Source organism: Coregonus clupeaformis, chromosome 13, assembly GCF_020615455.1.
Source record: "Coregonus clupeaformis isolate EN_2021a chromosome 13, ASM2061545v1, whole genome shotgun sequence".
Taxonomy (NCBI): domain Eukaryota; kingdom Metazoa; phylum Chordata; class Actinopteri; order Salmoniformes; family Salmonidae; genus Coregonus; species Coregonus clupeaformis.
The window spans coordinates 27241728-27269720 of record NC_059204.1 but is presented as its reverse complement, the minus strand read 5'-3'; the positions used below and the strand labels follow the sequence as shown (position 1 = coordinate 27269720).

General features: G+C 43.0%; 1 protein-coding gene across 1 annotated transcript; it reads right to left on the bottom strand.

Annotated features, from left to right (window-relative positions):
• Positions 1–268: 268 nt before the first annotated feature.
• On the bottom strand, positions 269–27993 carry LOC121580006 (neurite extension and migration factor). The gene is made up of 4 exons (XM_041895081.2): positions 27580–27993; positions 8363–8487; positions 2745–6747; positions 269–2303 (listed from the first exon to the last, which is right to left on the bottom strand). Exons 2-4 carry the CDS (start codon positions 8436–8438, stop codon positions 2240–2242), a joined length of 4143 nt encoding a protein of 1380 aa, XP_041751015.2. The 5' UTR covers positions 8439–8487; positions 27580–27993; the 3' UTR covers positions 269–2239.

The window sequence follows — 27993 nt, the reverse complement described above, 5'->3', positions numbered from 1 at the left end:
TCTAGAATGTAGAGTAAATAAATTGTAGTCTGTCTAAACAAGTGCCTATTCATCAAAGCAATATCTGAAAAATAATATATATATGAAGTAACATGTTTAGCATTTTGTGGAGTCCTGGGAATGTATCTATTTGCAGACAGACTACACAGACTACAAGTAAAATGTAATGTCAACACTTCTTGAAGTCTTCCATGCAACATAAGGACTGTATACATTTTCAGAAAGAGGTCAATACAGTCCCTTTAGAGAAGAAAATGGAGACCTCATCTGAAAGCAGCAATCAAAAGCTCATTTTTATTTTATATTTATTCCATAAACATTATTACAAAACTCAGCAAGTTACCAATATTACATTGTCACCATACAGGCTTGTTCACAAATATTTAAACCTTTGCAACAGTTACAACAAAACAAAATGATACTAGAATGATTTATAAAACAGCAATAAAATCACAAATATGTCTTTATTTCAGTTTTTCTTTTTCTTTTATCATACTTTTTACACTATAGCACTACACTCCCACAACAAGATTGGTCTGATTACAAAACTTCCGACAAAATGTTACAGCTTTTTTCCCCAGTGTTTTCCCCTCTCCTTTTATAAATTTTTTTGTCATGTTTGTTATTTTGGTTTTTCAAACCAAAGGCATGTCATTATACATCCCTTTCACTGCCTGTAAAGGCGAAAAAAGGGTATCCACATTTACAAATACTTCACAGCACTTTCTAAGAAAAATATACACTTAGAAAATATTTTACAAATTGGCACACTGAAAAATATACAAGATTCATCAAGAGTTATTTTGGAATCCCTCTGGCAACAACTCTGACAATATTTATAAAGCTAAATATTCTTTTCAACAAAAACGGCAAAACATAATTCTAATTAATGTCAAAATCATGGCAGAATTACATCAAACATAACAGTATCTTATACATTCATAAATAGGGCACAGAGGATTTCTTCATCCTTTTTTCAGTTACCTGTAAGTTCATTTGCTTTCAAGCACCTTTCAGAGGCAGCTCAACAGTGGTACATCATATAAAACTCTTGTTGGAGAGGAAGTCAAATACATTCAATGAACAATGGGCAGGGATGCTATAAGGCAGGCTACTCCACACCAGCTGGTGGTGACACCTCTCCTGATCCCCCGTCTCAATGGCTAGCCTGGCAACTTGGAGAAGATGGAGGGGAAGGGGGGTTTCGAGAGACAAAGGTCTTCACAATAAATATCGATCTCTGATGGATAGTATCAATTTATGTCAATTGAAATAAATTGTAGAAATCTAATACAGAGCTCCATGTTGGTGCAGTGGTAGGTGAATCCATGAGATTGCATGAGATTACATGAAGCAGTGTACTAATCTTGAGTATAGTACAAATTCAAACCTCAAGATTGAACTAACCTGTTAGAGCATAAAGATTTCTTATTGACACAGTGCTACTTTTTAGTTGCTGAAACAGCTTATGGCATTTTCCTCAGCTTTCTACAGGACCTATTTAATCCCCTTCTCTGTATCGCCATGCTGGCTGTTGATTTTGAGTTCAGATGGCAATCATTTCAAAGGAATGTATGAAAGAAAAGACAGTCGTTTGCATTTTGGTAAAAGGTGTATCACTGTCAGCTGCAGGTGCTTGGCAAATGGAATGGATCCCAAGTGTAAGATCTCTAGAATGTCGACCGGCCACCAAAGTCCAGAACCCCCACCCCCCAACCCTAACAAAAAGAACATGAAACAGCAAATATACATATAGATAGAAAATATTTATACAGGTACTTGTTCAACGTTTGGCACATTAATTCCATTTTCAACAATTATAATTATCGTCATATTCTGCAAATAGTGCATATGTCTCTGTACAATAGCATTAACAAATTGCAATTCTGGGTACTTACTCCACTTACCCTCCCACCTCCTCTCCCCAAACCATGGCAAAAAGCCAATGACAAATAATGCCATTTCAAGATATTAAGAAAATTAGGACAGTATGAGAAAGTCATCTTATCGTTAATACAAAAATGTCCATTTTTTATTCTGAAAAGTCTGGTTCCCAGCAGAACAGCAATACAGTTCTCCTACACCAGTAAAACATCCACAAATGGAATGGCTGGGTGATATCAGTAATGATAGGACACTTTTATTGTACCCTTGTGACTAACTCTACTCCACTCTCTCTTCGTACACTGAAGGCAACCATTGACTGAATGTAAGGACGGACAACTTTTGAACTGTAATTTTAAACATTTGTGGAGAGCCACAGACTGAATTTGGACATTGTTAAGGTGGGGCAAGCTGTTCCGCTGAAATGGAGAATTGAAAAAACAAAGCAAACCATTAAGTATCACAAATATGACTTTCAAAACAGTTTCAAGGCAATTTTTCTTATTATACAAAAGTCAAACCTAAAGTAACAATAAACAAAACAAACTAAAGACCAAGAAAGGTGAATCAAGCAGCAGTGTAAGAAACAAAATGCAGCCACAGTAGTTCGAAATCCCAGTCAAGCTAGAGACAATCAATCACATAATAGGTAGTTTCACAGGAACAAATAAAAGCTCACATGCAAGTTATTTCAGGGTAAAAGAAGGAGGTGGGGTAGTCAGGGTTAATGTCTTTGCCATGCAACACTTGGATTTAAGTCAAAAAGGGAGAGCAGTAAGGGAACCCAGGGAACTTAGCAAGAGGCGGGAGGAAATAGAGTGAGGGGGACGTATTTTGCAGCCACTGTTACAAAATATTACCTCAGTTTCTCATAAGAGGCCATCAGAGCTGCGTTCTTGCCCGAGTCCCGCTTCCCTGTATTGTTTTCGTCTCGAGCAAATTTTGCACTGGTTTTGTGACGGTACATTTTTTTGTGTGCGGGCCCACAGATGCCAGGTATACCGAGGCTGGACTTGTTGAACATGTTGCAGTCTACAGTGAGAGGGGGGAAGAAGGGGTTTGAAGGAATGAACTTGGCCTGGTTTTTGGCACCCCTGCCAGTTGCCTTCCTGCCCCTTCCTGTCCCAGGGGAGGTGGCATAACCACCCTTTTTCCTGACGTCAGCTGTTGTTCCCGCCAGGATTTTGAGTGTCTTAGTTTTAAGGCTGTTGGCCTCTGGAGGCTGACAGAGTCCAGACATGGGGTCCCACAGTGGCTCGATGGACACCTTCATAAACCTCTCGACCTCTGCCATCCCAGAGACTATGTTGGACAGGATGTTGGAGGGCTCCTCAAACTCTCGCTGGTCATCATCCACAGCACTGTTGTTGTTGTTACCGTCTGCCCAGCCCCCACCGTGCTCCACCAGTAAAGGCCAGTCTTCTGACAGTCCAGCAAGACCTTCACTTTCTTCACCTTTCGCCTTTGCCTTTGCCTTTGCATCAAGCAGGGCTTTTAGCTTTTTGGATGAACGAGAATTCTGTCTAGGGGCTTTGTTCTTCTCTGTCTTGGGAGCCCTTGGAGCCTTGGTTTTCTGTTTACTTGTTGTTTTCCTTTTTGACTTGGGACCTTTAGTTCGGCCTCCAATGGATTCAGCCTGCTCATCAAAGACGTCCGTGCCGTCAATCTTATCATCTAAGCCTGTGCCGTCATTGTCATTGAAAGTATGGAACTGGAACTGATGATTGTTTATCGCTCTACCATCATGATTATGTTGTGGCAGGACATTACAGTCCCACTTAGTCCCATCAGGTGTAGCTGAGAGAGTAATGTCTCCTGTCTCTCCTTGAAACTCACTGGCCTTTCCTAGGCTTTCCCTCATTTCTGGACCCATCACCTGTGGGGAGAGATTTGGTGTGTCGGGTGGCGACATCTCTGACAACGACGAGTGCCTAAACTTATCGGGGGTGAAGTTGGAGATGTCCAGTAGGTCTGTGGATTCCCTAAGGGGAGTGATTTCATCAGTACTTTGCTGGATCACCAGTTTGGGACTACAGTGGGCCAAGAAGTTGTCGTTCACATCCTCGTCACTCTCCTTCTCACAGGACTTGTGACTCATAGAGCTGTAGTTGCTGGAGGTGGCAGACAGTGAACCCATAGAGTCATAGCTGGCCAGCCTGCTGTTGTCTGTGTTTAGAGCGACTCTATGGAACTGCACCTGTTCCTCTTCAGCTGACCGGCTGACCTGTAGGGTTGAGTCTGGTCCTGGTGGCTCTTCAGGTAAATGTGCCTTATCATTCAGCAGTCTGTTGCCATCTACATTGACTTGACTATATCCTGACAATGGCAAGTTGTTTGTCATTGGCAAAGGCATGGTGCTGGAAAAGCCAGCAGATTCAGGTGGAATGTCAGGTGTAAATGGTAGCGGTTCACCTCCAGACTGCCATGATATGTGAGTGAAGTTTGGTTCCATCTGATTGGAGTTAGAGGGGGATTGTTGGAGCTCGGACTCTGAGGGAGGGGATAGAACACAGCTCTGGGCCAGCTGTAGGTTAGTGAAGGGATTCTCCTCCTGGTAGAGGCCATGGGGAAACTGTTGTCGGGGATTCTGCTGCTGCTGCTGGGAGTAATATGACAGTCCAGTGTTACTGGATGAGTCAGAGGCATCTAGTAATGTCTGCAGGTAGCCTCCGGGGATGACAGGTAGACCACTATTCACATTTACAGGATGGGTCATTGTGCTGGAAGAGGAGCAGGGTGCTGGTGTAAAAGTGGACTTTTCAGTGGGGTCGACACTGACAGTGGAGTCATCACAAAGCTGTGGGCTGCCTGCTTTGGAATAAACAATGTCAGTTTTCTGATTTGGGGATAGTGGGGCAACCTTTCGTAGGTGTATCACAGTTTTACCATCCTCCTGCTGAGCCTCTGTAATGTTTTTCGACCTCAGTCTGGCCTCGCTTTTAAATTTCCTTATTTTCAAAATCTTATTTCCAAGTCTTTTTCCCTCCCTCTCTAGCGATCTACTTTTTCCTGTCACACTGCCTTGGTCTAATCTTGCAGCACAGTCGGAGGTCGTTGTTGTTATTGATGCCATATCTATACAGGCAGCCTGATCCTCAGCTGCTCGCACCTCTTGCTTGTGATCGGCGTGGTTTGGCGAGAGCTCTACAGTGTGAATTCTTTGAATCCGGACTCTATTTGCAATCCTGTATTTTCGTTTTGTCAGGCTAGAATTAAGGGAACGCCTGCAGCCATTCGGAAATCTGTTTTTATCACCAGCAGCCAGCCTGCGCTGCTCCTGCATTTCCTGGCGCCTCTTTTGCCAGTAGTCTTTCAGAGGGGCCATTCTCTGGTACTTATGAACTAAGTCCTTACTTAAGCTTACTGTTGTCTCTGATGTGTCAATTTTGCCAAGCTTTACTAACATGTGCTTCTCCCCTTTAAATCGGTTTATGATGATGTATTTGATTATCACCGGACGCTCTTTTCGTGAGGATTTTCTCCTCTTCTTTGGACACCAGTCGTCATCCTCCTCTTTTTTTGGACCCACCGGCTGCTTCTCTTTTTTCTCTGTGTTCCTCTCACTCTCAATAGAATCCACGTCATACAGATAGTCGTCGCTGTATCTGACTTTCCTCTTGGACCTCAGCCCATAGCTCAGCTGGCTAGAGGAGCTGGAGTTCTCCCTGGAGAGGAAGCAGTATTTCCGTTTGGTCTGGCAGGTGTCAAGGGAGGATCCAGTACAGGAGCTGTCATCACTGTACTCTCCAGAGTCCTCTGTGGAGTTGTTGAAGTCAAACAGGTAGCTGCTCTCTGGACTGACATTTGGCATCACTTCAGCAGAGCTGCTGCTGTTGTTTTTGTCAACCCTTTCTCCAGTCACCCAGACTTCAACCTTCTCTCCATTCACCTGCGGCCCTTCAGCTTCCTTCTTCACTGCTCCCTCGCCCTCCTTTTTGGCCACGACGCTCGGGAAGAAGTTGAACTGGGTTTCCTCCTGAATGGTATTGGTCTTCTCTCGGACGTTGTCCTGGAAGGACTCGTAACGTATCTTCAGCGAGCACACGTCGCTGCCCAGGGTGGAGTCCTCATCATCAAACATATAGTTGTCTACGTCCTCTTCTGAGAAGAGGTTGACAGAGAGCTCATTCTTAGAGCAGAGGTCCAGCAGCTCGATCTTACTCTCGCTAATAAAGGACTCAAAGCAGCCCCAGTCCTGGCTGGAGTTGGCCAGCAGAGCCTCCTCACCATTGCACTTATCCAGGAGCAGGCCTTCGTAGATACTCTTTGACGTGGCATCCTCCGAGTCACTGTCCTCCGCTGACTTCTCTTCATCTGTCTTCTCCTCCCCCCTGACCTTGTGCTCTGGGTAGCTGAGGAGCTGGTCGGAGAGCAGCTGATCCCCGTAGCGGATACCATCCCCAGAACTCATGCACTGCATGGCCATGTCAGGACAGGAGACAGGACAGGGGTCGTAGTCCCGGCCCAGGCCCAGCCCTGGCTCAAGCTCTGTAGCGTCCTTGGTCTCAATGAAGCAGCCCAGGCAGGTGCGGCTCTGTGGCATGAGGCAGTCCCCCCCAGACAGGGCCGAGACACTCCCTGTCTCCATCATGGTGAAGGCAGCCTTGTCACTACAGTCCTCTGGAAGAGCCCAGTGACTCACTAACTTGGTGGAGCAGGAGGAGGTGAGGGAGATGGCGTGGGTGGAGGAGGAGTCATCAGTGGTAGTGGTGGTGGTGCTGGGCTCAGGGGTCTCTGTTGGGCTGAGAGGTGAGGATGGGCTCAGTGAGGTCCTCTCACTCCCAGGGCCTCCTTTTGGTGGATTGGCTTTAGGAGGGGTACTGGCGCTGTCTGGCTTCAGAGAACTGTCCTGGTTGTGTGATTCTGTAGAGTGGAACAGAGAGATATTATCAGATATCAACTAATTCACTTGTGAACTCACTGATGGACAATGTGAGAGTACTTTAACGTACTGTATTTCCTATATAAGATGACATTTTAATATACTATACTATTTCCTTTCTTTAATTCTTTTTCATTTTCAGCTCAATGTACACAGTGTACAAAACATTAGGAACACCTTCCTAATATTGAGTTGCACCCCCTTTTGCCCTCAGAACAGCCTCAATTTGTCGGGGCATGGACTCTACAAGGTGTCGAAAGCGTTCCACAGGGTCACTGGCCATGTTGACTCCAATGCTTCCGACAGCTGTGTCAAGTTGGCTGGATGTCCTTTTGGGCGGTGGACCATTCTTGATACACACGGGAAACTGTTGAGCGTGAAAAACCCAGCAGCGTTGCAGTTCTTGACACACTCAAACCAGTGCACCTGGCACCTACTACCATACCCTGTTCAAAGGCACTTAAATATTTTTCCTTGCCCATTCACCCTCTGAATGGGACACATACACAATCCATGTCTCAATTGTCTCAAGGCTTAAAAATCATTCTTTAACCTGTCTCCTCCCCTTCATCTACACTAATTGAAGTGGATTTAACAAGTGACATCAATAAGAGATCATAGTTTTCCCTTGGATTCACCTGGTCAGTCTATGTAATGGAAAGAGCAGGTGTTCCTAATGTTTTGTACACTCAGTGTATGTTCCTAGCCTCTCTTACAGTTGGTAAAATGCACAGGTCATGTTTTTTCAAACAGGCTGCACAAAGTAATAATTCTGTACAAAGACGTGGCATAATAGAGCTAATTCAAACTGAAAAGGGGAATTCAGCTTTTTCTTGAAAAAAATGAACTGATCATCATTAATCACCATCATTGTGTTTCTTGTGCTCTATCATTTGTGATAAGAATGCATTGAGAATAAAAGCCATAATAGAAAGTAATCATGGGACAAATTTAGTGGAAATATAGAAATCATTAGCCTATTTTTTCAATCTTAAATAAGGCCTCTGCCTTTTCTTTTACTCTGATTGAACATCTTTATGTTGATGTATTTATAGGATGCATGGAAGGAATGACAAAGGTAATAACCTTTTCCCCTCCTCTGTGTGAGTGGTCTTTACCCTTTGACATTCAGGGTCATTAAGGATGGGAGTGTCATGGGAAAAAGGATGATAAGTACTTTCAGAAGTAAAAAATTGAGGAAAACATTCCACACATTCATTAGACCATTCAGAGGCAGAAAAGGTTAAGTTCACTAAATATCAAGGCTGTGGCTTCTTGCCTTTCAGTTCTGTGAAGGTCACAGCCAAAATAAATAGCAGAGGAGGTGAAAACAATGCGTACTGTAGCATCTTGTTCCATATAAGGACTATGTGCCTTCATTGTAACCAGCAAGGACATAATATACTGTGATAATGTAGCAGCATTCCCTCTGTTCCTTCATAAAAACACATTTTTAAAATGCTATAACATACAGTACTATATGATCCAATATAGCTACACCTGTGGAGAAGAATTAGATCTTGTTGTGTCCCTTCGTTTTTTAAATTCAAGTAGGCCTAATGTGTTTCTAGCAAAGCAACATACAAATGTCTTTACCATTCTCATCCTCTTTGTTGATCTGTTCCAGGTTTGAAGCCAGCACAGCAAAGTTGGGTTCTTGAAAAACATCCATCAATTTAGCGTGTTTCTTGTTGTCCCTTACATTATTACCAATATCCAACCTGCAGAGGAAGAACACAGGACACATGAAAACACTGGTGCTGACCAAAGGAAAAGGCGTATTATGTCATCATAATAATATATACTGCCACGCAAATCTTTGTTGACTATCGTCTTTGCAACTACAACATACAACAGGCTTTATTTATTTATAAGGATCCCCATTAGCTGCTGCATGAGCAGAAGTCCTGCTGGTGTAGTCTTCTGCGTATGGTAGACTTTGACACATCTACACCTGCATTCCTGAATGATTGATTTTCATTTCTGAGCCTTATGACGGCCAACTTCATTTGCATCGACACTGCTGTCTTCCTCATGTTGTCACACCCCAATAACAACCTCCAAAGGCAATAGCAACGTCTAGAATCATTACTATTCATCAACAGCTCTCCTGCATTCACTAACGACACAAATGAATACACCTGCCTAACGACACACATCTGTGAAGCCAATTTAACAAATACTTGTAGTACCTTAAAATGGGGGGACCATGTACAAAAGGTGCTGTCATTTCTAAACGGTTCATCCGATATGTATGAAAATACCCTCAAATTAAAGCTGACAGTCTGCACTTCACGCTCATTGTCATTGTATCCTTTCAAACTCAAAGTGCTAGAGTACAGAACCAAAATAACAAAACAATGGTCACTGTCCAATGAATTATGGTGCTCACTGTATGTCCCCATCTATGGGCTACCAAGGGATATTGTATTGGGCACCATTATAGGAGACTGCCTTATACTGTATCTAGTAGGCTTTTAAACACCTGAGCCTCAGTCTGCATGCAAATTGCAGGCACATCCTCCTGGCCTTTTGTTGATCGCTTTAATCAAGTGTTTCTCAAGTCTCAAAACTCCTCAAAACATGCTTGCTGAATGAGAATTGTTCTAAGAAAATGTCAGAAGAAACAATAGTATAAAATCACACCAAAAAAAATCATATTTCTGTACCATATTACATTTTCCTTGCTCTCTAACTCTCTTGTTCACGCTCTCACACTCCCCGTCCTCCTCCCACTATCCCTTTTCTTGCAGCCAGGGAGAAAAAACAAATGTCCAGATTAATGGAGATGGAGAAGAAGCAATAAGAGGTTGCATAAAATTAGCCCTCTGTCCAACGATCATGTCCACTTTAACACATTATTAAGCCATGTTGTTTCTCCTGGAGGCAATTTGTGACAAAGGTTTGTGAGCCGCATGAAACAAGACTATCTGCCAGTGCAGTGCTGACTCACTGCCAGCTAGAACGATACTGTTAACCTGGCCTGGTTCTCTGTGTCATTAACCTGGGCCTCTGTCTGTGTTAACCTGGCCTTGGTTCTCGCTGTGTTTTAACCTGGACTTGGGTGTCTGCATTAACTTGGCCATATGTCTCTGTGTTAACTTGGCCATATGTCTATGTGTTAACCTGGCCATATGTTTGCGTGTTAACCTGGCCATGGGTCTCTGTGTTAACCTGGCCATCGGTCTGTGTTAACCTGGCCATCGGTCTATGTGTTAACCTGGCCATGGGTCTCTGTGTTAACCTGGCCATGGGTCTATGTGTTAACCTGGCCATCGGTCTATGTGTTAACCTGGTCTGGGTCTCTGTGTTAACCTGGCGGGTCTCTCTATATGTTTACCTGCCAATGGGTCTCCGTTTTATCCTGGCCTGGGTCTCTGTGTTAACCTGGCCAACCATGGGTCTCTGTTAAAGCTGAGATCCGCGTTAGGTGAAACAGCGCCACTGGCCGCCCCATGCGCATTTATTATTGTTTTGAGGAAATGAGCATCCAGCATTGTGGTAAAAAACAATCGTAGTACATACTCTGCTGTTCTATCGCAATGATGTGCAATGATGTCAGAGGAGAAGAAACAGTGTTCGTTGTTTAAAGTAACTTCTTTGTTGTTGTAATATTGTAAACAGACATGGCAGTTTTACCGCTATGGATTGCAGCTTCAACCTGGCCAACCATAGGTCACTGTGTTAACCTGGCTATGGGTCTATGTGTTAACCAGGCCATGGGTCTCTGTGTTAACCTGGCCATAGGTCTCTGTGTTAACCTGGCCATGGGTCTATGTGTTAACCAGGCCATGGGTCTCTGTGATAACCAGGCCATGGGTCTCTGTGATAACCTGGCTATGGGTCTCTGTGTTAACCTGGCCATGGGTCTCTGTGTTAACCTGGCCATGGGTCTCTGTGTTAACCTGGCCATGGGTCTCTGTGATAACCTGGCTATGGGTCTCTGTGTTAACCTGGCCATGGGTCTCTGTGATAACCTGGCCATGGGTCTCTGTGATAACCAGGCCATGGGTCTCTGTCTACCACTGTGCACTAATCTTACTGGGAAGACTCTAGTCTACACTAAGTTATCAGTATGAGTAATTGGTAAGCAGTTTGAAAATCTTAACATTAGAATTGTCTAATCTCAGCACTGCGTAGAGAGGGACCATTGGAAAGTAGTATAGGGTGAGAGTTTGCAGAGACATGAAAAATTATTCAGCGGGAGATGCTCAGCATCTTTTTACAACTAAAAACAACACCTGGCGGGCCCAAGATGACAAATGCGTGAAAGTATAACTGCCAGACTTGAATCCATTATTGGGGTAGCATCTGTGGTTATCAGACCCTTGTGAGGCACATTCAATTTATTTTTTTCAATTTCTGTATGCAGAGAAAAGGAAAACACATCCCATCATATGAAATGAAATGATGTTATTTCTAAGAGGCCCAGGTTATCAGAGCTCTCTCTCTACTCAGAGTGCGGGCCACTGGCCCAGAGGCTCTGAGGTGATTAAACAGAAGGGATCACTGCTAATGCAGGAGAATCACTTTCAGTCCACATTCACATCCACATCACCTGATCCATCTGCTGCAATCAGGGCTCAAAATGGGAGGATATGTGACACTGACATTGCTCTGAGTCTTTCTTCTCAGGAGGAACAACTGACTTCCAGGAGAAAACACTGAAATCACAATTTCATATGAAACAGAAATCAGCTTTTGAAGAAGACTGGCTGAAAGACGAGCCATATGGTGGTGCTGGGCTACAGCATAGCAAACATAACGTATGATTGACCAGTTTCACTTCAAATAATGAAACACTACAGTATGGGTTTGTAGTAGGGCATAGCAGTATACCATTGCAGAGGTATGGTGATGTTATAGCAAATGGTAAGTCTTCAACATTCAACTTTCAAAATCCACTGCACTGTATATTTTACTATATTACATCATACTGCACTCTGCATGCACTCATTCCTTTGTTTGAAGCCATATTGAGCAAAATTAGGAAAAACTGTGTATTCTTAGCTGCTGAGCAAGGGAATAAAAACACATCTCCTGAAGTGTTGCTTATTGGTTTAATTGACTTGAGGCCACATTCAGTACAGTAAGTATGTGAGGGGCTGTGGGTACCTAATAAGTAATGGTTGCATACTAGGGCTGGGAAATACCAGGGACCACCCGACACGATATTATCACCATACTTAGTTGCCGATACGATATGTATTGCAATTCTCACGATTCTACAGTATGTATTGCGATTCGATACTGTGATTTTATTACGATTCGATGTTCCAAACAAAAGTCAAGGGGTCTGAATAATTTCTGAATGCACTGTAAATAGCAAACAGGAGTGGGGACTTTTAAGAACCTATAATAATCCAACCTTCCATACAGATCAAGAGGATTATCAAGGCCAAGGGGGAGCTGCTGTATTTCATATCAAAGCAGCTAATATAAATCCTGATAAGAGAAGCTCTAATCCGTAAACCCATAATAGCACTTTATTGTGACTAGCCACAAGCAGCTTAGAAGAAAGGAGCAACCTTGTACTGTAAATACAGAGTAGAGAGGTAGGTTACAGAGGTGGAAAACCTGCGGTGGAAAATAGGAGGAACTGAAACTGGAGGTACTGAGGACGAAATTATGTTTTATTAATTTTATGACTTATTTATTAGTATTACCCCTACCAATACCATTACTTTGAGCATACAGACGACCATATCTGCCGGTGTCCCTTCTGTCTTGCATCATATCATGATTCATGTAATCAATTTTGCACAATGGATGGACTACCCGCGCAGACTCAAATTGACAGTCACACTTAGAGTACTACCTGTATATAGGGCCTACACATTTGTCTGTGAGAGTGGGTCTGTGTGTTTGTACACTGTATAGCACGCATAGCTGTAGGTGGGAGGTAGAAGTGATTCATAATTCTGGTGCTGGAGGGCATCCTGACAAAGCTTAACTCCAGAGTGCTAAGAGGCCAGTCTGGGAAGGCGCTGACTGACTGACTGATGCAACAATTGTTTTTTCACTGCAGGGAAATAACCCCATAATCCACCTCACATACTATTACACTGACAGCCGCCAGGGCAGCGCAGAGTGGGGATATGAAAGGCTTCCCAAGTGATTCCACTACCAAAGCATTAACATAAGAAAAATAAAACAGAATAGAATAGAACAAAACTCCACAGAGCTGGAGAGGAGGGAGCACCACCCACATACTGACTGACCAAGACTTCCCTGACTGAATACACTTGAGTACTGCGAACACAAAACATCAGCTACTTTATAACCGTCTAGTACGACCCCCTTGATCCCTCATTTTGCTGACTTGAAACACTTGGACACAACCGTTGTTTCTAGCTGTCATATCCTGAAACCTGAAACACCAGCCTCTCAATATAAGAGCTGACAACGGATCATTGCGATACATATTTTACAGAGAAAGAATATCCAGTGTTTCAGAAAAATCATTGCCTGTGCAGAGCTGTCGTGTAGTTGTAACAGTCCTCAACAAGTCACAAATACAATGCCCCACTGGAGACTGGGGTTAAATCCACCTACCTGTATCCCCTTCTGATTTCCAAAGTGTCTCAATAAAAGTGTCAAATACCCAATAAAAATACATTTAAAATAATAATCATTGCCCTTCCAATTTGTGTGAATTACTAAGGAACAGTAGCCAGATAATATATAACCTTGACCATTTTTACAGCTCTAACATTTCACGTAACAGCAAATTCTAAGGCCGGGGGCACTAATGCTACATTCGTAACAAAGTGGCAAGGTGGAAATTACCAGTTGGATGCATTCACATGCTTTAAATTCTTTGAAAAACGCTGATTGGCTAATGGCAAAGATGTGTCAACCATAAACTAAGCTATCATGCTTGTAAACAAATTATAGTGTTAAAAAACGAATGTAATGTTTTGTTGTTGCATTTAGCTGCCGAAAATTCTGTTATTGAGGTAATTTCTTAGTAAGTGACGTCAGAGGTCAGCATGTGGGAGAAGTCGGAGCTCAGGGATGTTTCCCACTAGTAATTAACAGTTGGAGGGGCGTTGAAGTGGATTTGTTTTATTTTTAAATGTATTGTATGTGGTAAATACCACCTTCCCACTTGGCTATGAACGCAAGGTTAGTGAACATACACTATATATACAAAGGTATGTGGACACCCCTTCAAATTACTGGATTCGGCTATTTCAGCCACACCTGTTGCTGACAGGTGTATAAAATTGAGCACACAGCCATTGACAAATATTGACAGTAGAATGGCCTTACTGAAGAGCTCAGAGACTTTCAACGTGGCACCGTCATAGGATGCCACCTTTCCAACAAGTCAGTTCGTCAAATTTCTGCTCTGCTAGAGCTGCCCCGGTCAACTGTAAGTGCTGTTACTGTGAAGTGAAAACGTCTAGGAGCAACAACGGCTCAGCCGTGAAGTGGTAGGCCTCACAAGCTCACAGAACGGGACCGCCGAGTGCTGATGCGTGTAGCGCATAAAAATCGTCTGTCCTCGGTTGCAACACTCACTACCGAGTTCCAAACTGCCTCTGGAAACAACGTCAGCACAAGAACTGTTCGTCTGGAGTTTCATGAAATGGGTTTCCATGGCCGAGTAGCTGCACACAAGCCTAAGATCACCATGCACAATGCCAAGCATCGGCTGGAGTGGTGTAAAGCTCGCCGCCATTGGACTCTGCCCCAATGCATAGTGCCAACTGTAAACTTTGGTGGAGGAGGAATAATGGTCTGGGGCTGTTTTTCATGGTTCGGGCTAGGCCCCTTAGATCCAGTGAAGGGAAATCTTAACCCTACAGCATAGAATGACATTCTAGACGATTCTGTTTTTCCAACTTTGTGGCAACAGTTTGGTGAAGGCCCTTTCCTGTTTCAGCATGACAATTTCCTGTGCACAAAGCGAAGTCCATACAGAAATGGTTTGTCGAGATCGGTGTGGAAGAACTTGACTGGCCTGCACAGAGCCCTGACCTCAACCCCATCGAACACCTTTGGGATGAATTGGAATGCCGACTGCGAGCCAGGCCTAATCGCCCAACATCAGTGCCCGACCTCACTAATGCTCTTGAGGCTGAATGGAAGCAAGTCCCCGCAGCAATGTTCCAACATCTAGTGGAAAGCCTTCCCAGAAGAGTGGAGGCTGTTATAGCAGCAAAGGAGGGACCAACTCCATATTACTGCCCATGATTTTGGAATGAGATGTTCGACGAGCATCTGTCCACATACTTTTGGTAATGTAGTGTACTTTCTCTGTCTGCTAGCTAGTGTATGCATGGTTTGACATCATATGTTCGGGCAAGTCCACAGTAAGAGTGACGCTGAGACTAAGATTTTTCACTTTAAAATGTATGCCAAATAAAAATCAATGATTGCGAAGTTAAACAAACCATACAACTCTATGCGCAATAACTACTTTTAACAATTTCTACTGAGCATTTTACAAAAACACATTTACTTCAAGAACAGTCTGTTACCAAACTTTGCATCTGCACCGTTCTTCAACGGTTCTGAAAAATATCCAATTACACTTGTGATTGTGTATTCTCCTGGGGAAATACCAAAGCTGCAACTGCAACTGACTCCAACCGAGAGATTCGCTGGATTCGAACTTGATAGAATTGTAGAGCTAATTCTGAGACATGAAATTATTTAAGAGCCCTCAAATGAATACTGGATAAAATATCCTGAGATATGTCAGAAAAGGAAGCAGAGAAACAAAGATTGCTTGGGAATGGGATGTAGGCTAGTTGACATGTTTTGGTGACAATTGAAGCCCATTTAAATCCTGACAGACTATATTTTGCTGGAAGTAAAGAATTGACTCTCTAATACACACCCCCGCCCCATCCAAGCATGGTGCACTAGACTTGGAACGCTTGCCAATTGCCTACCCAGCAGAAACAAAGCAACACGAAAAAATACATGAGAAGGTCTTAACAGTGCAGTCAAATGCATCCACCCTCAACTGTCAATTCACCCACTGACTTATGGAAGGAAAACACAGCACCGGGCATACAGTGCCTTGCAAAAAGTATTCATCCCCCTTGGCGTTTTTCCTATTTTGTTGCATTACAACCTGTAATTTAAATGGATTTTTATTTGGATTTCATGTAATGGACATACACAAAATAGTCAAAATTGGTGAAGTGGAATGAAAAAAATAACATATTTCAAATAATTCTAAAAAATAAATAACTAAAAAGTGGTGTGTGCATATGTATGAAGCCCCTTTGCTATGAAGCCCCTAAATAAGATCTGGTGCAACCAACTACCTTCAGAAGTCACAAAATTAGTTAGATTGCACACAGGTGGACTTTATTTAAGTGTCACATGATCTGTCACATGATCTCAGTATATATACACCTGTTCTGAAAGGCCCCAGAGTCTGCAACACCACTAAGCAAGGGGCACCACCAAGCAAGCAGCACCATGAAGACCAAGGAGCTCTCCAGACAGGTCAGGGACAAAGTTGTGGAGAAGTACAGATCAGGGTTGGGTTATAAAAAATATCAGAAACATTGAACATCCCACGGAGCACCATTAAATCCATTATTAAAAAATGGAAAGAATATGGCACCACAACAAACCTGCCAAGAGAGGGCCGCCCACCAAAACTCACAGACCAGGCAAGGAGGGCATTAATCAGAGAGGCAACAAAGAGACCAAAGATAACCCTGAAGGAGCTGCAAAGCTCCACAGCGGAGATTGGAGTATCTGTCCATAGGACCACTTTAAGCCGTAACACTCCACAGAGCTTTACAGAAGAGTGGCCAGAAAAAGCCATTGCTTAAAGAAAAAAATAAGCAAACACGTTTGGTGTTCACCAAAAGGCATGTGGGAGACTCCCCAAACATATGGAAGAAGGTACTGTGGTCAGATGAGACAAAAATTTAGCTTTTTAGCCATCAAGGAAAACGCTATGTCTGGCGCAAACCCAACACCTCTCATCACCCCGAGAACACCATCCCCACAGTGAAGCATGGTGGTGGCAGCATCATGCTGTGGGGATGTTTTTCATCGGCAGGGACTGGGAAACTGATCAGAATTGAAGGAATGATGGATGGCGCTAAATGCAGGGAAATTCTTGAGGGAAACTTGTTTCAGTCTTCCAGAGATTTGAGACTGGGACGGAGGTTCACCTTCCAGCAGGACAATGACCCTAAGCATACTGCTAAAGCAACACTTGAGTGGTTTAAGGGGAAACATTTAAATGTCTTGGAATGGCCTAGTCAAAGCCCAGACCTCAATCCAATTGAGAATCTGTGGTTTGACTTAAAGATTGCTGTACACCAGCGGAACCCATCCAACTTGAAGGAGCTGGAGCAGTTTTGCCTTGAAGAATGGGCAAGAATCCCAGTGGCTAGATGTGCCAAGCTTATAGAGACATACCCCAAGAGACTTGCAGCTGTAATTGCTGCAAAAGGTGGCTCTACAAAGTATTGACTTTGGGGGGGTGAATAGTTATGCACGCTCAAGTTTTCAGTTTTTTTGTCTTATTTGTTGTTTTTTTCACAATAAAAAAATATTTTGCATCTTCAAAGTGGTAGGCATGTTGTGTAAATCAAATGATACAACCCCCCCAAAAATCCATTTTAATTCCAGGTTGTAAGGCAACAAAATAGGAAAGATGCCAAGGGGGGTGAATACTTTCGCAAGCCACTGTACATTTGCAAACAAAATCAAATACATGCATTTCAGTTAATCCAATATACCCATTTCCCTCTGTTTAAAAAACTTCAAAACAAGGGGTCACTTTTGTACTAGACATTTTCTTTCAACACCCCATCAATTTTTAAATATTGCAGAGGATCATTTTATGAATGTATGGTGTGTTGAGATATGTTGAAATAAATTCCTCAAACTCATTCAAGTTATACTCCAAGATGATGATGGTCATCCTAATACAGTAGGTATTTTGGTCTCAATTCTAGCTCCACAAATAGCTCATGTATAGATATAGTATCTTAATTTGATCACTCTGTTTCACAAAATAATTGTCCTGCACATATACATTTACATAAATTCAATGAAAACCTGCAGTTCACTTTCTCTCAATATATCTCACACAAACTATAGCCTACTGTAACCTTTTACACCTGCGACAAAACTGGTCAAATTAAGATCCCATATCTGTATATGGCTATTTCAACTACCCATCCCCCTGTATGACCAGACAGCATTGCATCTATTCAAAACGTTCCACGTCTGGCAAGGACTGCTGTGGCAGACTGACTGCATATGGGACCCTAAGTGACAGATCGGGAACTCCACATGGCCGACCAGTCTAGAACAGAGCACAGTCATAGAGAACAAAAGAGAGGGACCACATCTAAAAACATCTCAGCAGCTCAGCTTGAAAGCACCTGCATGGTGGTCCACATGCATCTCACTTTAGGAGAATGAACACAAGGCATTTGTACATGACAAAGCAAGCTAAATGACCTAGATAACGTAGGGTTGGCTAAAAGTATAGAAGCATGTGCAGTGATGATTGGATGGATTGGCCAAAATATTGAAATCTGTAAGTATAATTTCATTATAGACCATCCTTATTCTGATATCAATAGTGATAGTGTGTAGGGAAGAGTTTAATAGCTATTACGAGTGACAGTCAGAGACCAAGCCCTGCAATACAGGGGAAACCTAGTCAGTTGCACAACTGACTGCATTCAAGATTTTTTCCACCTTGCCAGCTCGGGAATTCGAACCAGAGACCTTTCGGTTACTGGCCCACAGCTCTTAACCGCTAGGCTACCTGCCGCCCACATATGACTCGACCTCTTATGTAGAGTCATTTACAAGTATTGAGAAAGGATTTATGCTGAACAACACGTGGAATCTGGAACTACAAAGAGAGCCAGAAGAATGTCAATGTAATGTAGTCCTTGAGAGAACCCAACAAGAGGGGCCGAAGATTAGAGCAACAACAACCTTATAAACAAAATTATTTTGTTTTCAGCCATTAATTTTTCTCCATAAAACATAATGAGGCAAAGGTGACATAAGTAACATACTTCATTTAAATTGGCTGTAAAGCCTCTCATCTGGTTCAATAAGCAATTATAATGGCTACAGTTTGAGGCATGACTCATGATTCTGGATATTTCCAAGTGGAGTCACTGAGACAGACCAGGGCTTGAATCATAGCATCTATTATTTCTGCCTTTTAGATAATAATATACAGAGAACATATGGAGCAATACAGGTTATCCAAGGGTGCTAAATATATTTTTTGTTGTTGTAAATAACAAATATGTTCAACTAGCGAATCCACAAAATGTGCCGTCTTTTGTAGTCCAAGCCTCTTTGGCCCATTTGTGCTGCTGTATTAAGAGGCGAAAACTCGAGCTAATTGTGATTCAGCCTCTCCTCTCTCTGCACCCATACAACCCCCTCCACTTACACACACAGGCCACATCTCAAACAGAGTGGGGCGGGTAAGGAGGGTGGGGGGAGTGTGACAGGAAGGGGGGCAGGAGAAAAGAGAAGCAGAGGGGTTGCATGCCGATTGCACAATACAGCCCATATAGGAGATGTCCTGGGTAGAACTGGAGACGTGACAATAGAACATGTTTTCTCCCTCTTCCTTCAGGTGGGAACTGGGAAGGACTATAGATCCATGATAAGAGGAGGTTCTGCAGTAAACAAGAAGCTCTTCCTTATTACAGTCAATAACACCTCCAGCATAAGCAAACAACAAACCTACTACTACACATACTGTGGAACAGTGCCATTCGTTATCCCTCTGACCTGGCTGACCTGCCCTTCTTTCATTCTCCCACACATCAGCTTCCTCTTATGTTTCATTCCAAATCATGAAGCAGCTCGAAAAGACGAATGAGCAATTAGGTTATAGGTTATAGTATATTATTTAGGGCTTCATACATATTGTGTACATTTTGTGCATCATTGAAGAAATGTATTATATTCCTCCCACATTTTCGGTGTAAAAGAAACAAGCAAAAACAGAATTGCTGGTGACTTGCATAACTCTTTGTCCTCCGTTGTCACAACTTATTTGTCATCATGCGTATGATTATCATTTTATTATAGATCAAACCAGAGGACACAAGAAGGAAAAACATAGTGACTGTAACAAAGGCCCGCAGTTTCACGGGCCCCCCCACAAGGTCTGAGCAAGCCCCCCTGTAGCTAATCTAAAGCTATTTTGCCATTAGGCTGAGAGAAAATGTTGCCGCTTTAAAACTAGTTTCCTGCAATTCTACACATACTGCGATGGGGCAGAGAGAAACGTGCAGTTTTATAGCTAATCTCATGCTATTCTACACATTTTGCAATGGGACAGAGAGGGAAATGTGCAGTTTTCAATCAAATTTATTTATAAAGCCCTTTTTACATCAGCTGATTGCACAAAGTGCTTATACAGAAACCAACCTAAAACCCCAAAGAGCAAGCAATGCAGATGTAGAAGCACGGTGGCTAGGAAAAACTCCCTAGAAAGGCCGGTACTTAGGTAGGAACCTAGAGAGGAACCAGGCTCTGAAGGGTGGCCAGTCCTCTTCTGGCTGTGCCGGGTGGAGATTATAAGTGTACATGGCCATTAAGGCTAGATCGTTCTTCAAGATGTTCAAATGTTCAATGTTCAGGGGCAAATAATAATCACAGTGGTTGTAGAGGGTGCAACAGGTCAGCATCTCAGGAGTAAATGTCAGTTGGCTTTTCATAGCCGATCATTCAGAGGTCGAGACAGCAGGTGTGGTAGAGAGAGAGAGGCAGAGAACGCTCCCTTTTATTGGTAATCTCATGCTATTCTACAGGCTGAGAGAATTGTGCATTTTTAAAGCTGATTTCCTGCTATTCTACACATTTTGCCATGAGGCTGAGATAACATTTAGCAGTTTTACAGCTAATTTCCTGTAATTCTAAACATTTTTGCCATGGCTTATCACATGTTCATATCTAAACATTTTTGCCATGGCTTATGACATGTTCATATCCTATCTGGGTGGGGGGCACCTCCAGGTCGGGATGGGGGGTTGTGGGCTCCCAGAGCCCGTGCCCCCCCGCCTTGAGGGGGCTGCGCAGTACACCAGTGAGCAAAAGCTCAATCTGCTCATTAACATGCAAAGACCCCCATCCCAGGGCTTTTGAAATGAGTTTTTCCTTTTAGTCACAAATGTGATAACTTTTCCATTATGAAGCACAAAGACTTCATTCTGGGGTGCCTGATGCTGCAAATGATGGAAATAAAAACAACTCCACAGTGAGACATGTCTATCACAAATAAACTCTCCACTGTATCCAGTTTAGAGTGTATCATTAGTATGTAGTTGAGTGTTCTAATCATGTTTTCTGGAGGGCAGTGTGAAAAGGACTAATAGCTGAAAAGGACTAAAAGGCAATGTGAAAAGGACTTTAGCTAAAGTATAATTACTTTCATGTGAGATGAAAACGTATACTACTTTCTTTGACCCTTTATTGATCCTAGAAATTAACATGTACTGGTATGCAAATCAAGGCCTGTTGACACAGAGGGTTCATTTCCTTACAGAAGGGGTGTCAAACAATCCGTCCGCGGATGGTTTGAGTAAAAAATAAAATAAACTCAATTTACTTTTAAATTACTAAATTCATACAGTGTCTTGACTGTGTCCAGATCGCTAATAATCACCGAAATGGAAGCTATGAAACTATGAATAGAGGGTAAAAAAATTCACATTTTGTCAACGTTCAAGACCGAATGCAGCCCCCTGGGGAAAATGAATTTAACACCCCTGCTCTACAGTGTATCCTTCATAGTCCCTGTGATGTACCCATCCACTATGTATGAAGGTAACAGTGTATTCCTGGTCAGGAGAAAGTGAACAAAAGAGGAACCTCTCCATGTATGGGGGTTAGGATATGGAATTCGGACTAAAAAATCAGAAGGGAAATATTTTGAGATTATTTTGAGTTTACATGAGAGTAAAGGGGAGGAACACACACACAAATAAGATTGCACTAATGGCGTGTGCAGAAATTGCACACTGGTTCTGTGTTACTGTACCATTAATAATGTTTATTTAGCATACCAGTGCACCACAAAATCCAATAATTGAACAAATAAAAGCACTGAAATGATAATAAGCCATCTGGCTTGCTCTAGCATGTACCGTAAGTAACAAGGAAACAATTATATTTCAGATAGTGTTGTGTACAATACACAATTGGTTGACAGTGCTTTGGTTTGATTCCCATGTTCAATAACCAGAGAGATGAGTATGATGAAAAAACAATACAGAGGTCAGGTCACACTTCATTCATTTCAATTTGTGTCCTGAAACCGAATACTCCCACTTTATCTTCTGATATAATCATATTATAACATATTCAGCACCCAGTAGCTTAGATTATGTTTACATATGAAAATATTAGGATGAATTAAACATATTTGTTATAAGAGATTAAATATCATCCTAGACTCAAGGGTTAAGGCCTCAGGAGGAGATTTAACCTGAGACAAGTGGATAAACTGCCATTCTGGCCAATCCAATATACCGATGGACATACAGTACAGCTCTGGTGTGGATGTGTGACTGTGATCATATTGACGCCACATTTCAATCTCTGTACCACAGTAAATATATTATTGGGGAAAAAATGAGCAGGGGACCAGTTAACCACCAATCTGAGGTTAGCATGGGGTTAGTCAGGTTGCATGGGAGGACGCGTTGGTTTCTCCTGGACAAATACAAACAATTGAAGCATGGCGTGGTGACTCACAGCTCTAATGAAGCAGTGTATTGACTCACTAAATTCCCCCTCTGTCTGCGAGGCGTGCATCCCAGCTGCCCCTCTGAATACCAATTACCGTACCGATGGGCTACTCTGTCACTCAGCCCAAATGCCAGTGAGGAGCCAAGGAGCTGGTGTGCGTGTGTGTGTGTGTGTGTGTGTGTGTGTGCGTGTGTGTGTGTGTGTGTGTGTGTGTGTGTGTGAGAGAGAGAGAGACCCTGGGGGTCAAAAGCTCAGTAGATGCAGAGAGGAAAGAACAGAATGTGTGAAGCTCTTAGAGGTTTAGATTTTGATAACTGACAATAACTGAATTAGACGTCTAGGAGCAGCAACGGCTCAGCCGCGAAGTGGTAGACCACACAAGCTCACAGAATGGGACCGCAGAGTGCTGAAGCGCATAGCGCATACAAATCATCTATCCTCGGTTGCAACACTCACTACCGAGTTCCAAACTGCCTCCGGAAGCAATGTCAGCACAATAACTGTTACTCGGGAGCTTCATGAGATGGGTTTCCGTGGCCGAGCAGCTGCACATAAGCCTAAGATCACCATGCGCAATGCCAAGCGTCGGCTGGAGTGGTGTAAAGCTTGCCGCCGTTGGACTCTGGAGCAGTGAAAACCTGTTCTCTGGAGTGATGAATCACTCTTCACCATCTGCCAGGCCGACGGAAGAACCTGGGTTTGGCAGATCCCAATGCATAATGCCAACTGTAAAGTTTGGTGGAGGAGGAATAATGGTCTGGGGCTGTTTTTCATGGTTCGGGCACTTACTTCCAGTGAAGGGACATCTTAACGCTACAGCATACAATTACATTCTGTGGCAACAGTTTGGGGAAGGCCTTTTCCTGTTTCAGCAAGACAATGCCCCTGTGTACAAAGCGAGGTCCATACAGAAATGGTTTGTTGAGATCGGTGTGGAAGAACGTGACTGGCCTGCACAGAGCCCTGACCTCAACCCCATTGAACACCTTTGGGATGAATTGGAACGCCGACTGCGAGCCAGGCCTAATCACCCAACATCAGTGCCGACCTTGTGGCTGAATGGAAGCACGTCCCCGCAGCAATGTTCCAACATCTAGTGGAAATCCTTCGCAGAAGAGTGGAGGCTGTTATAGCAGCAAAGGGGGGACCAACTCCATATTAATGTTCATGATTTTGGAATGAGATGTTCGACGAGCAGGTGTCCACATACTTTTGGTCATGTCGTGTATAACTGTTGTTCAATATTGTAGCTCTTCTAATTCCCACCGTACGGTTTTGTGGGAGGTCTTTGTTTGATTTCTCTTGTCGTCGCCCCAAACCAAAATAAAGGAGTTGAATAAAGATAATAATAATAATAACTCTGAGCAGCCCAGGAGCAGGACAGTACAAAGCCTAGTAAACAGCCATTGATTTGAGCAGGGCAGGGCTGTTTACTAGGCTTTACACCGCTTCCCCTGACGGACAGGCCTGACAGCAGCTTCTTCAGCAAACTCCTTTTATTAAAAATGTGATTAATATTTATCCAGCATTAGAGCCTTGCTTAAGACTGAAACTAGACGGATTAGACGATCCCCCAGACAAGGAGTTATGGAAGAAGGGAAAACCAGCTGAAAGTAATTATTATTTTTCAAGCCTTAAAGATTTATCTGAATAATGGATGTATTGTGAACCATGGTTTGATTGTACTGTATGTCTATGAGGCTGGAGAAGGAAGACATTTGAGGAATATCAGTTCATTGTTATTAAAAGCGTTATCCAAATGTCACTGACAGAATTACAGAACATAAAGTTAAATGTCTCTACCGTCAATATCTTTGTGGGAGAAGTGATATTTGCATTTTGTTTATCATATGCTCAATGTAAGGTAAGTTTGAAAATAAGATTAATGTCTTGCCCTTAGGTGTTGCAGAACAACAATGAGTAAAATGTTTTATCCTTACCCCACTTAAAAAGGGTCATCAAACCTCTGACCTATGCACCGCTGAACCTTGACCTATGTATCAATACAACATGTCATTTAAAAAATTGTCTCTGAGAGACTGTAGAGTATGCTCATTTACTGAGAGGTTGACCTGAGAGGTTAACCAATATTCTGAGGTATCTGATTGTGAGACAGGACATAACAACTGCCATACCTCTGAAAACTTGGGCCCTATCAAAATAGACACGTAAAACCTTGCTGTTATTTTCATCTGGAACTTTTCTGATGACCAAGGTCATTAATGGCTGGCGGAACGACTCCTCCCCCTACACAGCTCTAGTGCATTAAACCGGAGGCTCCAGCTTCAAGCTGGAGAGGAAAACAAAAGCCTCCTGTTATTCCTCTGTGCTGATGCTTTCACCAGGACCTGTCTTTGCCAATGCTCTCTGAGTACATGGCCCTACAACGACGGCAACAGGGCCCCTTTGCAGAAAGACGTCTGACGGACAGCCTGACATTCTGCAGCAGCCCACAATGCCAACATGCACTCACCCTACAATATCAACACCTCCCCCCTCAATCTCCCTGTGAATCAAAGCCATTTGTCACATATTTGTTAATAATAGAACGTGCATGAGTCCTCAGCTAAGAGACATTGGTAATAGGTTATTTAGCAACCAAGGGTGGAGCTGAGAGAAAAAGCTATTTTTTAAAGGAAGAGATGGAACAACTGTCTTCACTGCTACTAACTCTCTAACGCTTGGAGGCCTTAGGGAATATACAACAAGTCACCGTTTTTTTTGTGTGTGTGCCATATTCATGCCCTATGGGTGTTTTGAGGGTTTTTCAATAAAGAAATACAGCAAGGGAGGGGCTACCCAAAAAGATAGATACAGACAAGAGTCTTCCAGGACCAGAGCAGTGGGGTTGGTGTTTGTATCTGCCTGCCTGTGAGAAGGATAGAGGTCAGGAGCATTGTGAATGTAACAGGCCCAGCATGGGCAGCTAAAGAGCTCAGCACTCAGCTCTGCTCTAATGTCTGTCTGTCTGTCCCACTAGAGAGGAAGCTCAGCTCAGCTCAGACTCTTTCCCTGCAGTCATGAAAGCAATCAAAAGGGGCTGAGCCACCCATCTCCCGGGGTTGTTACCTTTCTGTTAATTACAGCCCACTGCCTCCACTCCCTCTGACGCCGAGCAGCGCCGCAGTCACTGCAACGGTGCAGTACTGTGGGAGGGAGGGGGTGCTCTCTGAGGGAATGAATGACTGAAAACCGGGCACAATAGCATTTTAAATCAAATCAAATGTTATTTGTCACATGTGCCGAATGCAGAACAACAATGCAGAATAAGAAAATGCTAAATAAACTAAATGTTTAAAAAAGTAACACAATAAAATAACAAGGCTATATACAGGGGGTACCGGTACCGGTACCGAGTCAATGTGCGGTGGTACTTGCCCATTATTCAACAGGTTAAATCGTATGAAAACATGTATTTTCATGTTCTGTATGGTCATTTTAACAGGGCTGAAATTCAGGTTGATACCATACATACCGGCTCCTATATAGAAGACTAAAATGTGTTAATCAGTGTGACATCTGCCCAGGTATTGGTACAACCTTTCACCCAACCTCCCAGGCAGCCTCGCTCCTCCCCCTCTGGCACTACTTTCAGATAAACACAATGCAGTGCTGTGTGCAGCCCAGCCTTCAAGGACCTGCTCTCTCTCTGGCTGTGAACCTTGGGCTGCTGAAGTAAGGAAGACAAAACCCATAGAACTGAGGGACAGAGGATACATTATGGGATGGGAGCACCAGGAAAGGACAGAGGAATTGATGCATGGGAAAATGACCAGCATATTTCTTCAAAATGACTTTGAAACCTTATTGCATCAATGGAACGACCTGGGGCAACCCAACAACACCTTAGGACAGTAAAGGAAACGTACTAGGTCTGGCACTGGGATGGGTAGCCTTTAGCAGGAATCATGCTTGAGTTGATATACAGACCTAATCAAATTAAAGGATGTTCAGGGCCTATTATTGGGGACACTCTTGGCTAAATGAACAGGGTTAGTTTGGTCCTCTTATCTGATGTATTTTCCAAAACATGAAACCTTCAATTTCAAATTAACACTTGTGAATAATTAAGTCTGATAAACAATTCCCCAGCCCTTTCACAAAGGAATGTTGTTGAGTTAAAGAGAGTAGGAGACCTTTATCCAGGCATTATTCTGGAAAGAGGGTGAATCATCTAGTTGAGCTCTCTCCCCTCAATCCGGCAGAGAGCTTGATATATGTTATTGCCATCCATGTGAGAAGTAGGATAGATGAAACCTTACAATGATAATAATACTGTAATAAAAATGAATTCATTTGTGTGTCATTTTCGTACACACTAAGAGAGTGTATTTTCTGAGTGTGACAGGTCTGACCTTATGTCACATACATATGTGAACTGAAATTGAACACAGCATCTAACCACAGGGGAAGATGAAAAGCTGGGAACTCAATGCTGAAAATAAATGAATCTGGGAGCACAGAGCAATGGTCGATTTCATGCCAAGAGGAGCACATTATTCAGTGAAATGTTCAAGTTTAAGCACCTTGTTTACTGAACTAAGCACTGCCAAATACTGCAATGGTTGTCCAAGACCTGTACTGACAATTCCTGTGTGTGTGTGTCTGGTATGTATGTATGTGTGTGTGTGTGTGTGTGTGTGTGTGTGTGTGTGTGTGTGTGTGTGTGTGTGTGTGTGTGTGTGTGTGTGTGTGTGTGTGTGTGTGTGTGTGTGTGTGTGTGTGTCTGTGTGTTTTGGGGGATGGGATATGGGGTGCAGTTTGCAGGTGCTCTAATGCTCCAACGTAGGGTATCACTTTTAAACCATAAAATTTAAAGAATGATGCCTCTTAATTCATTTTATGACAATTGCTGTCCTTCTCAGTTTAAAAGTGAAGTAACTGTAATAAATTAAATACATTGTTAAAATACACAATCCCCAACAGATGAATGTTGATCTAATGTGATACATGAAATACCCGCCCCCTTTTATTTCGAATGCAGCCATATGAAGAAATTGCAGGCTACGTTTAATTTTCTTTATGCAAGTGTTACCCTGAACTGAAAAAGCATATTCGTTAATGTACAACATTTAACTTACCTCTATATTCACACGGGCTGCGCTTTTCCCGTCGCCAGCATTTCCACAGTTGTTTATTTGACAGATGGAAACAGTATCTTCTCCTCAATGCAGCAACCTCACCATGTTTTTCCCAAGCCCGGACTCCCTGTATCAGCAGGTGGACGCGCCTCCCTATGATGGAGACAGCGCGCCTCGGTCCCCCTACCACTCCATTTTATTCTACAGTCTTCTTTGTAATCCAGGAAATAAACAAAATATCTTGGCCATTCCATGTGTCATGTGTACGTCATGTTTTATAAAGCGCCATGGTCATGTTCATTTCCTATTAGGCTCCCTGGATTAATGTACACCGATACTGGATGCTGCTATTGTTATGCCATATCTTTTTTTCCAAGATGCACCCCGTCCCTGACAACGACGGCAGGCTCGTGT

Coding starts and splice junctions, on each gene's coding strand:
- LOC121580006 (XM_041895081.2), bottom strand. CDS start 8,438: ATGGATGTTTTTCAAGAACCCAACTTTGCTGTGCTGGCTTCAAACCTG. Junction 6,748..8,362: donor CAACAAAGAGGATGAGAATG/GTAAAGACATTT, acceptor TCCACTCTACAG/AATCACACAACCAGGACAGT. Junction 2,304..2,744: donor GCCTCTTATGAGAAACTGAG/GTAATATTTTGT, acceptor TCTCCATTTCAG/CGGAACAGCTTGCCCCACCT.